Source organism: Hypanus sabinus, chromosome 8 (assembly GCF_030144855.1).
Source record: "Hypanus sabinus isolate sHypSab1 chromosome 8, sHypSab1.hap1, whole genome shotgun sequence".
Taxonomy (NCBI): domain Eukaryota; kingdom Metazoa; phylum Chordata; class Chondrichthyes; order Myliobatiformes; family Dasyatidae; genus Hypanus; species Hypanus sabinus.
This window is the reverse complement of record NC_082713.1, coordinates 159,060,375-159,079,189: the sequence shown is the minus strand read 5'-3', so window position 1 is coordinate 159,079,189 and position 18,815 is coordinate 159,060,375. Positions and strand designations below refer to the sequence as shown.

General features: G+C 41.9%; 1 protein-coding gene across 10 annotated transcripts in view; it reads right to left on the bottom strand.

Annotated features, from left to right (window-relative positions):
• The window catches only part of grip1 (glutamate receptor interacting protein 1), a 458,415-nt gene that overhangs the window by 121,171 nt on the left and 318,429 nt on the right, over positions 1 to 18,815 (bottom strand). For all 10 annotated transcript variants that reach the window (XM_059978360.1, XM_059978359.1, XM_059978364.1 and 7 more), the window contains one exon: positions 10,319 to 10,399. In XM_059978360.1, coding sequence (XP_059834343.1) covers positions 10,319 to 10,399 — 81 coding nt within the window. The remainder of the gene's footprint in view (positions 1 to 10,318; positions 10,400 to 18,815) is intronic.

Below are 18,815 nucleotides of genomic sequence, written 5' to 3'. Positions count from 1 at the left end.
GGAGGTGAAAGGTGCTCCTTCTCTCTGCTACCCTACGGGTCACCCGTGGGCAAGGTGTAGCACCTGCTTGGCCCCTCAATCAGGGTCACATGAAGCCATGGGAGCAGGTGGTGGGTGGTCGTATGTGCAACTGGTGCACAACACAAGTCCTGGTTATACAGTCACTGACATCAAGCAGACAATCTCTGAAGTGCATTGATAATGGCTGGGGTCACCCATCTTGTAAAGATACGGCTCAGAAGTAGGCAATGAATCACAATTTCTGCACAGAAATTTGCCAAGAATAATCAAGGTACAAATGGAAGACCGTGACTGCCCACATCATACGGCACAGCCCACGATGATGATGATTTGATAAGATGCCCTGTAAAAAGATACTGAACAGGAGTGAATGAGGACATATGACCATGAGATATAGGACCAGAATTAGGCCATTTGACCTATCGAGTCTGCTCTGCCATTTCATCATGGCTGATACATTTTCTCTCTCAGCCCTGATATTCTGCCATCTCCCCCATATCCCTTCATGCCCTGACCAATCAAAAACCCATCAACCTCTGTTTAAATAATCCCAATGACATGGCCTTGTGGCAATGAATTCCACAGATTCACCACTCTCTGACTTTAGAAATCCCTTCTCACCTCCATTATAAATGGACATCCCCCTATTCAGAGGCTATACCCTCTGGTCTTAAGACTCCTCCATCATAGGAAACACACTCTCCAAATCTACTCTATCCTCGACATTCAATTGGTTTCAATGAGACTACCCCCCACCCCCCACACCCTTGCCCATTCTGCTGAATTCCAGTGAGTACAGGCCCAGGGCCATCAAACACTCCTCATATGAAAAGCCATTAAATCCCGGAATCTTTTTCGTGAAAATCCTTTGAACCCTCTCAAATGTCAGCACATCCTTTCTCAGGTAAGGAGCCCAAAACTGCTCACAATACTCTAACTGGGGCCTTGCCAGTGCCTTATAAAGCCTCAGTATCACATCATTGCTCTTGTATTCTAATCCTTTCAAAATAAATGCTAAAATTGCATTTACCTTCTTACCAACAACTCAGCTGAGGGTAGAGAAGATATATTGGCATGGATAGGGGAGTAGAAAATGAAGAGCAAATAGGAAGGAATGTTAAATGGGCTATTATTTGGATTGGTAATCAGTAACTACTGGAGTTCAGAAGAACAAAAAGGCAACCTTATTGAAGCACGAGATGCTTAGAGAGAGCAATAGGGTGAAGGCACAAGTTAGGAAGTTTCACAATATTGGGGTCACCCATTTAAGAGAAAGATGAGGAGGAACTGCTTCCTGCTTACTTTTCTCAACACAGGAATAGTTCACACCAGCTCCCAGCATTGCAATCTCAACAGTGCTAAACTGTAATATAGTCTGTATTTAACCTGTAGGCCAGCAATTATGTTTGCCCTCTTCCCCCCTCACTCATCTATTCCCCCCTCATTCATTTGCCGCTTCTTTAGGAGGTACCTTACAATGGCCATTCTTAGCACAGACTTTGCAAGTGGAAGGAAAACAGAATGCTGAGGGAAAAAGACATGGTCATGTGGAGAACTCTACAAGCTACACAGAGTGCGCAAGGTTAGAATCAAAACCAAGTCCCAGGAGCGTAAGGCAGCACCAGCTGCTACCCCACCATGCTGCCCATTTAGAGGGTGTAAATCTTCAGAATTTTCTATCGCAGACAGCAGACTAGGTGAGCATATTCAAGGCAGAGATTGGTTGCCATTTCAACAACAGGAGTGCTAAGGGACTTTGGGGCAGAGTGGGGAAAATGGAGTTGAGTCCATGATGAAATCAGCACTGAATTTACTGAGTGGTTGAACAGACATGAGGAAAGGATTGCCCGATTCCAACTTCTCACACTCTCCTTAAATCCTTATAGGATGAGCTGTGTGCAATGTGCTGGAAAGAGAGACCGCTGAAATCAACTGCAAGAGTCCATGATTATCCACATTACCACCATTACTCTCCGGTAAGCTGGCAAATGGCCCTTTAGGTTTTTCTGTCCACGAATCAAATTTTATTAATGAAGAGAATTCATAAGCAACGGCCTAGAATTTCCTTGGTCTCCTTTCATTCTGCTGACAAAATAGCTCCAATGAATTTCCTGGTAAGTGTGATGTATCTGAGGAATTGGTGCATATGGTATCATACTAACTCCTGGCACAAATTATCTGCAATCTTCATACACAGTATCTGAAGATGCATGAATTCAATTATAACATCTTCAGAACATCTGTGTTCAAACAGGATGTAGGAAATTTCTTTTTAAGAATGTGGATAAAGAGGGATGGGAGTTTTTTTTGTTAAATATCGCTACATGTAATTTGACTCTATTGAGGAGGAACAGTAAAATTGTTGCTGTGATTGGTCAAATACTTCCGTTATGTCAACTAGTCCTCTTCGAAGCATGTAGGGAATCAACAAAAGAATGAGATTAATATCTAGAATGTTCTGCTGCAGTAGTGAGCAAGTTGTTAACAAAATAACATCTAACAATATGTATTTCACTGATGATTGGCAGTACTCCAGCTGACACGGTACATCATTAAAGACCCTCACACCCACTCCATGAACTGTTTGTTCTTCTGCCAAAAGGTAAACGTTACAGGAGCATCAAAACTAAAACCACAAGGCTACTAAACAGCTTCCCCCCACAGGCAGTCAGACTGCTAAATAGCTGCTCTACCTGACTCTGCTTTGGACACTTTTAACTTGCACTGGACACTTATAACTTGTCTTTAACTGACACGTGGCTGTTGTGTTTTACTATTTATTGTTACGTTTATTATTTAGTGTTGCGTTTGCTATGTTATGATTGCACTGCTCCTGGGAAACGCTGTCTCATTCTGCCCAGCAGAGCTGATGTACGGTTAGAATGACAATAAAGTTTTTGAATCTTTGAAAAGTGTTTGCCAGGTTAGATTCATCTTGTATTTTCCTGACTGGAGACATGTACCGCACATTGCTCACATACTAACTGTAGTTGAACGGTCTTATTTTGAGAGCCGTGATAATTACAGCTGTCAAATTCCATAACCTTGGTTCTGCATGGTGCATAATGATATGGTAACATTATGGTAACGCTTCTGGATTGCTTCCTGGAAGGCAGCATTCTTGATGAAGAGACGAGTTCAAATTAAACCTCAGAATTGGGAAATTCAAATTTAGTTAAGTATATAATCAGGACTTAACAAAATGACCTAGCAGCTCTGCAGGCGAACTGAATGGCAAAAATTCCATCTAGTATCTTTCATGGAAAGAGAGCTTCTGTCTTTACAATCTGGCACACACTAAACATACTTCTATAACATTTGGTTGGCTCATGATCATCTACATCATGGTCAAAGAGATGGGCACTGAATGTGGGTCTTGAACAGAAGAAAAGGCCTGAACAGATTAGATATGGCAAAGTTATTTCCCATGGTAGGGGAGTCTAGGACAAGAGAGCACGACTTCAGAATTGAAGGACGCCCTTTTACAACAGAGATATGGGGAAATTACTTCAGTCAGAGGGTGGTAAATCTGTGGAATTTGCTGTCATGTGCGGCTGTGGGGGCCAAGTGATTGGGTGCATTTAAGACAGAGATAGATAGGTTCTTGATTAGCCAGGGCATCAAAAAATATGGGGAGAAGGCAGGGGAGTGGGGATGACTGGAAGAACTGGATCAGCCCATGATCAATTGGCTGAATGGCCTGCCTCTGCTCCTGTATCTTATGGTCTTATACTTGACACTGCCATCCCATGAGTGAGAAATCAAAGTGATGGAAAGTAAGAGGAAAGACCACCCACATTGGTGTTCAGATGGTTGGCTAATTGAGGATGGGAGTGCCTACATACTCTCCCCTACCAGTAGCGATGCGGAATTCAGTGCAGGGTCGTGGAAGGAAACAGCACGGTTAGACAAGGAGTAAAGAGGACAATTGCCTTCAATAGCTAGAACATAAAATAAAAGATTAGGAGACAACCTTATAAAACATTGTTTAGGCCACAACTGGTACTTACCCCGTTGGAAGGGTATGATGACGCAGAGATGTTTGAGGATATTGCCTAGGATATGGTTTTTCAGCTAAGGGGAGAAATTGGGTGAGCTGGAGTTTCCTTTCAGGATTTAGCCCAGTTGACAAAATTATGAGGGGCACAGAAAGCATCAAGAATAAGAAATATTTCCCCATATCAGAAGGCATAGGTTTAAGGCAAGGGATAAAAGGGGAGATGAGGAAGATTTTTTTGACCTAGAGAAGGGTTGGAATCTGGAAATGGCTATTTAAGCAGGTGATAGAAACAGGGACTCTTACAATATTTAAGAAATGTCTTGACAAGCATTTGACAGTCATGACAATGGTAGAAGGTTGTGGCCAAATGCTGGGAAACAGGATTACTAACCTTGGTATTGACAAGGTAGACTGAAGGCCCTTCTCAATTCTGAATGACTCTAATATCACAATTTTTAAGAGGGTATGGCTGGGCTTCTGATTTGACTTCCGCAGGTTTGGTCTGTTAACCTGGTCCAAAGTCCATATTGGTTATTGTACTGAATTGCCTCCAAATCTAATACCAAAAACTCAGATGATTTCAGTCAACAATACTACAGCACTGGCTTAACTTGAAGTAGCTGCCAAAGATATCTGTGCAAAATAATGACAATCAAATTGCAGAGCATTTACAATGTCTGTGCTTATAATTCAGAGTCCTTCTCCTCACTGGTAATTACTCACACATCCATCAATCAACAGCACCATTCAGTCCCAGGGGTGCAATATAGATCAAGTCAAATGGGATTTGCAGAGATTGTTTTTGGACAAGTGTAATCATTGTGCATGAGTTAAATTGACTGGTGAAATGTAATCATCTTTTAACAGCCTTCAAAGACAGACAGAAATTATTTTAATATTATAAATTACAAGACAGTAAACAAAGACAAAAATCATAACTTCAACTGCTGTAAATCTAAAATGAAATTCTGGAAACTCTCAGTGGGTCAGGGAGCATCAGACAGTCTTTTAAGTGAAGTGTTAACTTTGTGTCTTCTCTTATAGATGCTGCCTGGTGTGCTGAGTGCTTCTAGCATTTCCAGTAAACTTCTACTGTAAATATAAACACTTTTACTGTATAACTGGAGAAATGGTGCGATAAATAAAAGGTTAATTAGAAACAGAAAATCTACAGCAAAATACAGGCCCTTCCACCAAAAAAGCTATGCAGAACATGTCCTTACCTTAGGAATAACCTAGGGTTACCTATAGCCCTCTATTTTTCTAAGCTCCATGTACCTGTCCAGGAGTCTCTTAGAAGACCCTATCATATCCGCCTCCACCAGTGTCACTAGCAGCCCATTCCATGCACCCACCACTCTCTGCATTTAAAAAACTAACCCCTGACATCTCCTCTATACCTGCTTCCAAACACCTTAAAACTGTGCCCTCACGTGCTAACCATTTCAGCCCTGGGAGAAAGCCTCTGACTATCCACACAATCAATGCCTCTCATCAACTTATACACCTCTATCAGGTCACCTCTCAACCTCTGTCAATCCAAAGAAAAAAGGCCAAGTTCACTCAACCTCTTCTCATAAGACATGCTCCTCAATCCAGGCAACATCCTTGTAAATCACCTCTGCACCCTTTCTATGGCTTCCACATCCATCCTGTAGTGAGGAGACCAGAACTGAGCACAGTGGGGTCTGACCAGGGTCCTATATAGCTGCAACATTACCTCTCAGTTCCTAAACTCAATCCCATGATTCATGAAGGCCAATGCACTGTATGCTTTCTTAACCACAGAATCAACCTGTACAGCAGCTTTGAGTATCCTATGGACTCGGACCCCAAGATCCCTCTGATCCTCCACACTGCCAAGAGTCTTATCATTAATACTATATCCTGCCATCATATTTGACCTACCAAAATGAACCAACTCACACTTATCTAGGTTGAACTCCATCTGCCACTTCTCAGCCCAGTTTTGCATCCTATTAATGTCCAGCTGTAACATCTGACAGCCCTCCACACTATCCACAACACCCCCAACCTCAGCAATAGCCCAACATACAGTTTCAAACTTCAGCATTATCCATCGTCCCCATTTTAACTCTCATTTTATTTCATTTTAACTCTCCACATCTTCCCCCACCCACTGCCCCATAGCACGCGCACGCGCGCACACACACACACACACACGGGAGGCCAATTAACCACCACCCCACACACAATTTTGGAATGTGGGAGGTAATCATGGCAACTGGAGAAACCCATGTGGTCACAGCAAACACCTGACGCATTGAACCCTGGTCTATGGCCCGAGGCAGAGTCTTTACTAGATACACCACTGCTCCAACCTGGAATATTTCCTGAAATATTGTCATATTACAGTTGTGAGGATAGCCACTGCAGCATGTAACTTTCAGCCTTATTTCCATGTTATAAAAAAATTATCATGTCAGATCAAACGATCCTACAGATGCTGGGAATTCAAAGTAACACACACAAAATGCTGGAGAGACTCAGCAGATCAAGCAGCATCTGTGGAGAGAAATAAACAGCAAACATTTCAGGCCAACCCCTTCATCAGGACTGGAGAGGTAAGGAGATTAAACCAGAATAAGAATTTGGGGAGGGGAGGGAGTACAAGGTAAAAGGTGAAAGCAATTGAGAAGGAAAGTCAGTGGGTGGGGGAATGAAGTGAGAAGTTGGGAGATGATAGGTGGAAAAGGTAAAGAAGAGTGCACCATGGGAAAAATGGAAGAAGGGGGTGAGGGGCATCAGAGGGAGATGACAGCTGGACGAGGATGTTGTCCTGACCTGCTGAGTTCCTCCAGTATTTTGTGTGTATTGTGTCGAGCAAAAGGCAAATAAGATTCCCTTTGACAGCTAATGAACAATGGCTTCCATTAATGTGGGAAGATTTTTGCTCATCCATTCTTGTCCTTTCATTCTAGAGCAACGGACACAAAATGCTGGAGGAACTCGGCAGTCAGTCAGCATTTAAGGGCTAAGACCCTTCTTCAGGACTGAGGAGCTGAGAAGGAAGGGGGAAGAAGCTAGAGCAAGGTGGTGGGTGGGAGGGAGGGGAAAGAGGCTGGCAAGTAGCTGACGGGTGAAACCAGGTGGGTGGGAAAGGTAAAAGGCTGGAGAGGAAGGAATCTGGTAGGAGGGGAGAGTGGACCGTGGGAGAAAGGGAAGCAGGAGGTAGATCCGGGGGAAGTGATAGGCAGGTGAGAAGAGCTTTCGCCTGTCACCTTCCAGCTAGCTTCTTCCTGGCATCTTTCCGCTTCCTTTCCAGTCCAGATGAAGAGTCTCCGCCGAAAAATATACGTCAATGATTCGGACTACGGGATTAATGGATTTGTGGCTAAATTTGCCGATGCCACAAAGACAAGTGGAGGAAACAGAGAGCCTGCAGAGAGACATAGATAGTATAGGGGGATGGGCAAAGAAGTGGCAAATAAAATACAATGTTGGAAAGTGTATGGTCATGCACTTTGGTGGAAGAAATAGACGGGCAGACTATTATTTAGATGGGGAGAGAATTCAAAATGCAGAGATACAAAGGGATTTGGGAGTCCTTGTGCAGGATACCCTAAAGGTTAACCTCCAGGTTGAGTTGGTGGTGAAGAAGGCGAATGCAATGTTGGCTTTCATTTCTATAGGTATAGAATATAAGAGCAGGGATGTGATGTTGAGGTTCTATAAGGCACCTGTGAGACCACACTGGAGTCTTGTGTTTAGTTTTGGGGTCCTTATTTTAGAAAGGATATACTGACATTAAAGAGGGTTCAGTGAAGGTTCACGAGAATGATTCCAGGAATGAAATGGTTACCGTATGAAGAATGCCTGGCAGCTCTTGGGCTGTATTCCCTGGAGTGCAGGAGAATGAGAGAGGATCTCATAGAAACATTTCAAATGTTAAAAGGCCTGAACAGATTAGATATGGCAAAAGTTACTTCCCATGGTAGCAGAGTCTAGGACAAGAGGGCGTGACTTCAGGATTGAAGGACGTCCATTTAGAACAGAGATGTGGAGAAATTACTTTAGCCAGAGGGTGGTAAATCTGTGGAATTTGTTGCCATGAGCGGCTGTGGAGGCCAAGTCATTGGGTGCATCTAAGACAGAGATAAATAGGTTCTTGATTAGCCAGGGCATCAAAGAGTATGGGGAGAAGGCAGGGGAGTGGGGGGGGCGGGTGACAGGAAGAATTGGATCAGCCCATGATTGAATGGTGGAGCAGATTCGATGGGCCAAATGGCCTACTTCTGCTCCTATATCTTATGGTCTTAAAACGTCGACTGCTTACTCTTTTCCATTAACGCTGCCTGACCTGCTGAACTCCTCCAGCATTTTGTATGCTTTGCTCTGGATTTCCAGCGTCTGCAGAACCTCGTGTTCACCTTCATTCTATAGTGAGTTTGGTTGTGGATTATTAAATACAAAGGAAAGCATAGTCCAGCATGCTTAATAATATGTTTTAGGATTTTGCAAGGTTTGCGTATCAGCTCCAACATAACAATTAAACATTTCTTTCCAATGCCCAGATGTGAATGCACTGAATAGAATGCAATGGAACACTTCTGCTGTTTTTCCAATAGCCAAAAACAACTTCTTAAAATTGAATAGTTTGTTTTTAATGCCTTTTCTAGTGACTTTCTGTCAAGAATTCTGCCCTGTTGGCATTGCACTTTGAACACAAGGTCTACAGCTAGAGAATGGATGTAAACCAAGCAATTAGAATCCAGCTTCAAGCTCTAGAGTGTGGAGTACAATCTTCCTGCAGGCACCCATCAGCATAACCCTCACTCTGCCAATCCTGTGTGGCAGCTGCTGCACACCGGCCAGCTTGTATTAAAGGAATTCATGCACAGACATCTTTAAGAACCTCAGTTCACACCAAGAATAGAACATCTGGACTGAGGTGTAGAGCGACAGTGACAGACCTGAATTTTGCTCCACTCTCATTACCCTGGGACACTTTGACATCGATCAACATTGCTTTGCAAATCATCATTCATTTCAGAAGACTTCAGAATCAGCAGACAGCTTTACATTGTTTACTAAATCTACACAAGACAGATTTTTCACTCCCCCATTACTGAGAACTTGGTAAAGGCTAACACTTTTAACTTTAGAGTGAGACAGGCACAAATAAGTTTGCAAGAGCCATCAGCTAACCACTGACTTCCAGAAGGCTGTTAATCACTTTCACTGATGTGCCAGAAATTGTTAATAGTTAGAACATGTTCACTTTCAGGAATAGTATGTTGGTGTCCTTTGCTGAGCAACTGGAGCACTTTATCTTGTACAGTTTTCTGTTTGTAACATCTGGAAGAATACTGGAGACCTCAGTTTTTTTTTCGAGCAGAGTGTCAGCACTGTAGTGCAATGGTTAGCACAACCAGTCCCAGTGAGCCGGGTTCAATCCCCGCTGCTGCCTGGGAGGAGTTTGCCAATTTCCGCACTGACTGCCTGGGTCCCCTCCTACACTCCCAACATGTACCAGTTGGTAGGTTAATTGGACACTGTCTTTAGGATAGGGTTAAATCGGGGGTTGCTTAGTGGCATGGCTGGAAGGGCATTGTATCTCAAGAAAATAAAAACTACATGATCGGAGGCTCTTCCAGGTTTTAAACCGTCCAAGTGATCTTAAACTAAGTGACATCACATCCACGGCACCTGCAAAAGCACTTACTTTTGCCTCAAATGTGCCCCATTCTGGCTTAGTCTCAGCTTGTGATACAGAGCCGTTCAATCATCGCATTGTTATTACTCACTTTGAACCTTGCACACACTTCTGTGTGGCCTCCATTGATCTACTCTCTGAACCCAAGGCCATCCAAAACTCTGCTTCCCTCTCACACTGTGTCTTGTTTCTCCTTTTCTTTACTCGTCCGGGCACTGCAACTTGCAGTCAAGGAATGGTTTGATGTCAAAAATGCTTACGCTTCCTTTCAACTCCACTCACATCACTCCCCTCCCTATCACTGTAATTTCCTCTGCCTGTAACCCTTGTAAATCTGAAGGCTGTGCACAGCTCAATGGAAACAATGAAAATAATAAATAAATTCATTTTAACTGATTTGTTGCAGTTGATCCCATCTTTGAAAATATTTGCCTATTTGTCAAACGATTCCTAGATAATACAAGTAAGAATTTCCGAGGGAGACAGAGGGGCATAAAATGTGATTTTTTTCCTGATAACAATGCTTTAGGGTGCACGTAAACACTCCCTCTTCAGAAGCACCACTTTGGGAAAGAATGCAAAGTTGCAGAAGAAATCATCAAATCAGAGACCAGACTTACCTGAAATGCTTTGTCTTCGGACTGCCAAAGTGCCTTCTGTGGCTTTTGATTGGTTTGTAGATTTGGCATATGGTCCTTCATCTGTAAAATGAAATCAGATGAGTAAAAGAGAGGTAGAAAACACTTTAAGAAGAATCACGATCAAATCATTCTGTTGATAACATGAGGCAGGGGCTGGGGACCCAATGGCACGTGAAGAAATTTTGTGGGCAGGCAGCACGTAGTGGCGCCCCCTCCCACCCATTTCTTTAAACACCATCTGTAATAAAAAAAGATCTATTATGATTAGCTTTACTGCCAAATGAAGCAGAGAACGATTCTTTACAAAACGAGACCAGTACCGCGTTTTCATAGAAAACATGTCATGCAGTTCTAAGAACATGTGAGGCTGGATAATATGCTTTGAAATCCTCGCAGACTTGGTGGACACATCGGTACTCGGACAGTAAGAAGTCAGGAAGCTGCCATTGGTTTTGCTCTGCTTATATTCTTTCTTCTGTCGTTTGTGAGTGAACACCGGACATTCAATAACGGTAAACACAAGCGTACGGTAGCACAGAGGTCAGCTATCACAGCTACGCGGGTTCAGTTCCACCTCTGTCTGCAAGGAGTTTGCATGCTCTCCCAGGACCGCATGGGGTTCTTCCAGGTGCTCTGGTTTCCTCACACATTCCAAAGACCTACAGCTTAGTTGGCCACATGGGTGTAAATGGGTGGCGTGGGCTTGTTGGGCCAGAATACTGTATCTCTAAATAAAAGTTTAAGAATAAATAAAAATACAGCATGTGGTTTAGCACCTCTGAACATTTCTCAATTGTTTTCAATAAAACTAATATTAATAATTTATGAACAGGTTTTTAAAAATTCATTTATTTCAATCTGAATCTGTTATATTTTTATTAATAACAAAAGTTTGAATACATGTCAATAAGCAACCACACTCATTCCTTTTACTTAAAAGAGTCCATAATTATTGTTACTAATTCATTAATCAATGTTAATCTCTGCTCAAAATTGCTATGACATGCAAGAGAATTTTTGAGAATACCTTCGCCAATTTGGACACTTGCTCTCAAAAAGGTTCATCACCCTACATAAAGACAACATAATAATGGCAAGGCCTTACAGATTAGCCAAAATCAAAGTGACAGATAAAAAACAGCCACAAGTTTTTTGCCAACAATTGTTAAAAACATGAAGATACGGTTGGATTTGCAAGACTGGAAAATACAGGGAAAAGAATAGCTAACGATAAAAGCAATCCATAACACTGTGCCTTTGGGATAAAAGTAATTGGGCAGAAATCAAAATGCCAGCCAGCGTTACGTTTCACAACTGGGCAGAAATCCATGACTCTTACAGAAGCCTCAACTTGCACACAGCTGAACTTCTGTTGAACCACGGTGATGTGACGTCAAACCCACACTGGAATCGAGCAGTTCATCACAAATTCTAGCAGAGTTCACTCTATCCACCCATACATAATTTTGCACTCTTACATTCACAACAGACACAAAATGACTTTCAATAAGCTGTTGAACGCTTTTGAATATCTGTAACTGTCGGAGATATTTAAGCTACTTGGCAGCTTGGTAATCCAGTTCAACTTATTGCATTATCAGGACGTTTCACTGGAATTGCTGACCAATAAGGCCACAGTTCCATATCTTCCCACTGTCTAAGTCCACACTCAAACCCATTATCCGAGCCATGCAAGCTTTTTGCTGCTATCACTGGGCAGGAGGTAGAGAAGCCTGAAATACCACACCACTAGGTTCAAAAACAGCTACTTCTCTTCAACAAATCAGTTCTTGAACCTCTGGCAAAAGCCTTTTCACTACAACATCATGGCCACTTTGTCACCTTACATTAAAATGGACCTTCTTTCCTCTATTCTAATTGTTTTCTTATAAAATTGTGCACACTATATAATCAACTTATGTTTAATTGTGGATGTTGCCTACATGACGCTATTTGCTAGTGATGCTAAAGCTAGTTGTTCACTGCACTGCACCTCTGCAGAAATGTACTTGTGCATATAATGACAAGTTCAACTTTCAACCATCAATGAAAGTAGACAAACCCAATTTAGTCGTTATCCATATCAGTGCTCAATCCAGATTTTACTTGTATGAAGTGGCAGTGGTATTTGGAATTCCGGTTAATTGGGACACACTGGGACCGGTACATTTTGGCCCAATTAAGCAACTGCCCCAATTAGTCAAAGTTTCATGGAAATAGTCAAAAAGGTATATAAAAAAAAGACAAACTGAGTAACAAATTACATATTTAAATAGACAATAGATGCAGAAGTAGACCATTTGGCCCCTCAAGCCTGCACTGCCATTCTGAGATCGTGGCTGATCATCTACTATCAATACCCGGTTCCTGCCTTGTCCCCATATCCCTTGATTCCCCTATCCATAAGATACCTATCTAGCTCCTTCTTGAAAGCATCCAGAGAATTGGCCTCCACTGCCTTCTGAGGCAGTTACAGGATAAATTAGAACACCACTGAAACTATTACAGTACTGTATTAGTTCCTAATAGTTACTGACAGAGGAATTAATCTGGTATACGCTGACATGTTCCTTTGATTGACTGTAAATGAACAAAATCAGTGCAGACACCTAGTGCAGATAGTGGACTGTGGTCAAACAGTGTTTTCGATGATGGCATCCTCCGAGTCTTCATTTCCACTGTAACATTCAAAACAATTGTCAATACCTTCAAATTCTTCATAGTCCCTAACTTGTTGAAACTGTGAAATTGCTCCCGGCTGTTTCTGGCATTTCCAAGCCTGAATGCTTGAAACTGCAGTGAGCACAACGGTTCTGAATTGTTCACTCTGAGCACAGTATCGTGTCTAATAGCCACAAGACATGCACGTGCCTGATGCCAGTTAGAAACTGTTCCGCAACAGTCTCCTGTCTCAGTGAAGCGCTGTAGTGTCCCAAATAAGCAGCTGCCTCAATAAACAGACAGCTCAATTAACTGGAATCTATGTTCCCTCTGAGAAGCAGAGCACAGCGAAAGTCAGAGTTAAGGAGGACTGATGTGTGAATTTTAAACTGAAGTTGGTAGTTGGCAGAGAGTCAAAGCTGACCAGTGAGCTCAACGAGGCTTGGTATGATGCATGAGTTTCGAATGAGTTTTAACTTGTGACAATGAAGTACCTTGGGAATTTATTTACTTATTTATTAACATGAAGTTAATATGGCTAGATGTTTCAATAATTGTGTTCCTTTCGCTGGTCATGCCAAGCTCACATTTTTATTCTGAGTACGTACTGTATTTACTGACCTTTACAAGAAGAATTACCATCTTTCAAGATCCCAGCAGTGCAATTTTCTGGTATTTCTCAAGGAAACTAGAAATTCACACATCGCTCAACAACTGCATTTATTTTTTTTAATGAAAATTATATTTGATTTGCATTAACAAATATTTGGAATGACACTAATTTGATGGAACTAAGTGATTAGAAGTTTAGATCTCCTATCAGAGCATTTAGAAATAGGGTTCCCAAACTTTTTTATGCCCTGGATTGATACCAGGGGTTCGCGGACCCCAATTTGAGAACCTCTAATTTAGAAAATGCTTCTCATGGTGTATCTGTGGAAGGAGAGACAGTTGTGAGATTAGATTAGATTTAACTTGCAACTTGACTTCCTTCATGCTTGTTTGTATAATCACCTGTATTTGTCTGTAACAGTTCAGCGGGATTACAGCAATTGGGGTATAGCCTGTTGCCATACGTCAGCAGTTTCTTTGTTTTGTAAGCCTGAGAGGTCATGGCAGTGTTAATCGAGACTGTCCTTGTCCCATGGCCTGTTCTTATCAGAGATGATTCCCGTATCTGTCCAGCTTGAACCAGTTTTCAGTATAAAGAAAGGAACTTTGTTCCAGTGATATGGTTACCGTTAAATATAGTTACCTACAGTGCTGTTACTTTCTTGTTTTGCTTTACCATTATTTCCTTGTTATGAACATTTAACAAAAACAGCTGTAACCCCATGCCTCATGCTTGACTTCTGAAGAACCTTCTGGAAAATATCTCCAGATCCAACACAGTTAATGTTATAGATATGGGAATATGAAACCACAGCTGCAGCACTAATTGCCTCTCGTTCCACAGATGCTGCCTAACCTGCTGAATCTCTGCCATTTGTTGGTTTTTATTTCAGATTTTCAGCAACCTCGTTTTTTATTCTTTCACTGCTCAAGTACAGTAGACTCAACCTGGAACAGTGGTATTGGTTTTGTAAAGGCATCGTGTTTGTACAAAAATGGGATCAGGTTTATATTTTTTTCATCGCGTTTGTTTAAACTTAAAAGAGTTTAGAAGGGTGTAATCTGCAGTGTATCTCAATAAATATAAGAAATGACTCTCAGGATTGTATATGGCGACATACATGAACATTGATGATAAATTTACTTTGAACTTAAACTCTGGTAATCGCAAACCTGCCCACGTTCCCGACTCCACAAACCACCCCCGCCGGCTAAAGCTACATGCCACTATATCAAATGCAATCCCAAATCTCTTTTGAGATCAATGAATTACAGTTTGCTAACAACAGTAAGACTGTAATTAAAAATCCCCATCGCAATAGTAAAGATGGCAATGGATGACACTGCGTTAAATGGAACTGAACTGAATATTCCAAGACTGTTTTGATGACTCTGTGGTTTGATGTTTTATATATATTTATTTTTGCTGTTTGTGTAATTTGTTTTTTTGTGTGCGTTGGGTGTTTCATGCTTCCTTCGAATGGGTTCTGTGGTGTTCCTCTGTCTCGTGGCTGTCTGTAGGAAGATGAATCTCAGGGTTGTATGCCACACTGACAATAAACGTACTTTGAGACTTTGAGCACTGACACCAATCACTAACAATGAGCACTTGAAGAAGAAATTACCACTCGGTCCTCATCAGCCATCTGAACTGGAACATGCCATCTTTGAAGATGGATAACTAAATGCCTGAACAGCTTGCTCCTCGTACTTGAACAAAACACACTCTTGAATGAAGTTGGGGTGCTAACCCAGAAAGCTAAAACTGATCCATTCCCTTTCTTCATGACAGGTAGCAAGATGAATTCTAGGAATTCTGTCGTTAACTGTTAACTCGGCACTAGGTTAGAATCTATGACTGTCTTGTACAATTGCTTCAGGCAAATACCAGCGTAGCCAAACATGTCACTGTGGAGCTGATGGCTCCAGTTTCAAAGAATGGCTCAAGGTGTTGTACAATTCTCCAAATGAATAAAGCCATTCTGACATTAATTAATGAATTACATCATTACAATCCACTGCTGTACCAAATTACATCAAGTCATTGCTAGGTCAGCTGTGTTTTGCTGGGGGTTCTGGTAGTGACAGGATATTTCCTTTGAGCTTTCTCCTGTATTTCCTGATAGAACATAGAAATCTACAAAACATTACAGGCCCTTCAGCCCACAGTGTTGTGCTGACCATGTAACCTACTTCAGAAACTGCTTAGAATTCCCCTAGCGCATAGCCCTCTATTTTTCTAAGCTCCATATACCTATCTAAGAGCCTCTTAAAAGACCCGACTGTATCCACCTCCACCACTGGCAGTGCTTTCCACACACCCACCCACCACTCTCTGTGTGAAAAACTTACCTCTGACTTCCTGCCTGTACCTATTTCCAAACACCTTAAAACCTTGTGTCAGCCATTTCAGCCCTGGGAAAAAGCCTCTGGCTATCCACACGATCAATGCCTCTCATCATCTTACACACCTCTGTCAGGTCACCTCACATCCTCCATCGCTCCCAAGGAGAAAAGGCCAAGTTCGCACAATCTCTTCTCATAAGGCATGCTCTCTAATCCAGGCAGCACCCTTGTAAATCTCCTCTGTACCCTTTATATAGCATCCACATCCTTCCTGTGGTGAGGTGACCAGACCGAAATGTGGTACTCCTTTTTGCCATGAGCTGGATTGCATTTGATACCTTGAGCTAGCAAGTTGTGAAATAGCAATAGTCGGCATGTTGCTTCAGCCGGTGGGTGGGGGGAGAGAGAGTCAGGTTCATTTTCATTTTTATTGAGATATAGCATGGAATATACCCCTCCAGCTATGCCACCTAGCAACACACCAATTTAATCCAAGCCTAATCAAGGGGCAATTTACATGCCATCTGCTACATCGTTGGCCTGTAGGAGGAAACCAGAGCACCCAGAGGAAACCTATACAGATACGGGGAGAATGTACAAACGGTGGCAGGAATTGAACCCGGGTCGCTGGCATTGCGAAGCGTTGTGCTAACCACTACACCACCGTGTTGCCTATTTTCTTGCAGACACACTCAATAAATCTATTATTGAATAATAACCATAATGGAAGTACGCACCAACTTGGGCGTTCAACCACTGTGCAAAAGACATCAAACTGTGCAAATGCCAGAAGAAAGAAATAATATTAATAATAAATAAGTAATAAATATTGGGAATTATGAAATGAAGAGCCCTTGAAAGTGAGTCCATAGGTTGTGGGAACATTTCAATGAAGGGGCAAGTGAAGTTATCCCCTTTGGTCCAAGGTAGTTCTGGAATCTGGTTTAGTTTGACTTTAAAAATTAATTGCAAGTTGTTACATCCCCAGACGAGTTGACATCTGTATGTCATTGCCACCTTAGTGCCAATACCAGTGGCTTTACCTGAATCTGCATGTTTTACTATTTGTGAGAAGTTCTCCATCCCTTAAAAATAATAAGCACCAAGTATATATAGAGAATATTTCAGAACATACAGTACTCCTTTTTAAGACCATAAGATATAGGAGCAGAAATTGGCCATTTGGCCCATCGAGTCTGTTGGGCTGATCCAATTCTTCCAGTCACCCCCTCTCCCCTGTCTTCACCCCATACCCTTTGATGCCCTGGTAGATAAGAACCTACTTATCTCTGCCTTAAATACACCCAATGACCTGGCTTCCACAGCCCCTCGTGGCAACAAGTTCCACAGATCTACCACCCTCTGACTAAAGTAATTTCTCTGCAGCTCAGTTCTAAATGGACATCCTTCAATCCTGAAGTCGTGCCCACTTGTCCTAAAGTTCCCCTACCATGGGAAGTAGCTTTGCTATATCTAATCTGTTCAGGCCTTTTAACATACGGATTGTTTCTATGAGATCCCCCCTCATTCTCCTGAACTCCAGGGAATACAGCCCAAGTGCTGCCAGACATTCCTCATACAGTAATTCTTTCATTCCTAGAATCGTTCCTTTTGCTCAATTTTGCACTACTTATTTAATTTAATATATATATATATTTGTAATTTATAATCTTTTTAATGTATTGCACTGTACTGCTGTCACAAAACAACACATTTCATGACGTATGTCAGTGACATTAAACCTTATTTAATTCCATTAAAGAGTTAATGGTGGACTTGAAGCTACTGAACAGAGGCAGGTATTCACCTGAAGTGCGATACATAATGAGTATCATGAATCATTTAACACGTTTGAAGTGTTTCAGACATGTGTACAGCAAAGTTTAAGGTAAAATATTACAAATTGGCCTGATTTATTGCTTCTCAATATCACAGTGGCCTGAAGCAGTTTTGGCTGAATTGTCTCTCCCTCTCAATCCTCGGGCCTGAGCTCACCCACGTTGTGCTGGTTGGGTATAATTAGGCATTCAGGAAAGGTAACCTTTTTTTCCCGAGTTATCATTAATCCTTTACATTAATGATCCCTGGAGAAAAGTTAATTTTAATTAAGTGCTGCAGAAGTGGGGCTGAAGCAGACGAGAGTAAATATTAGCCTATAACACACCTATTTGACTAATTAAAAACAGGAGCTAAACATTCTAATTTACTGGCAAGCCTGTCAGTGGTCAATAGGAACAGCCAATGTTCTCATAATAAAATGCACGAAGTCCATGTTCTAATTAAGATAAAAATTAGGGACCAAATACAAGTTTGCCTCATTGATTTGGTCACTTATTGTGACACAAAATCGTTTGAAACGTCAGGCCAATGTGGGCACTTGTCACAGAAATCTCTACAGTCCCATTCCCTTCTCCATATTTTCCTAAGGTGGTCCATCACAGGCAAAGCCCTAGCAACCATTGAGGACATCTACTTGAAACACTGTCATAGGAAAGCAGCATCCATCATCAGAAATCCCCACCACCCAGGCCGCGTTCTCTTCTCGCTGCTGCCATCAGTTAGAAGGTACAAGAGCCTTAGGACTTGCACCACCAGGTTCATGAACAGTTACTACCCCTCAACCATCAGGCTCTTGAACAAAAGAGGATAACTCCACCCACTTGCCCAACCATTGAGATGTTTCTGCAACCAATGACCTCACTTTAAGGACTCCTTATCTTGTTATCTCATGTTCTGGTTATTCATTGCTATTTATTTACACTTGCACAGTTTTTGTATTCTGCACTCTGGCTGATCTTCCATTGATCCTGTTATAGTTATTATTCTATAGTTTGGCTGAGTATTCCCACAAGAAAAT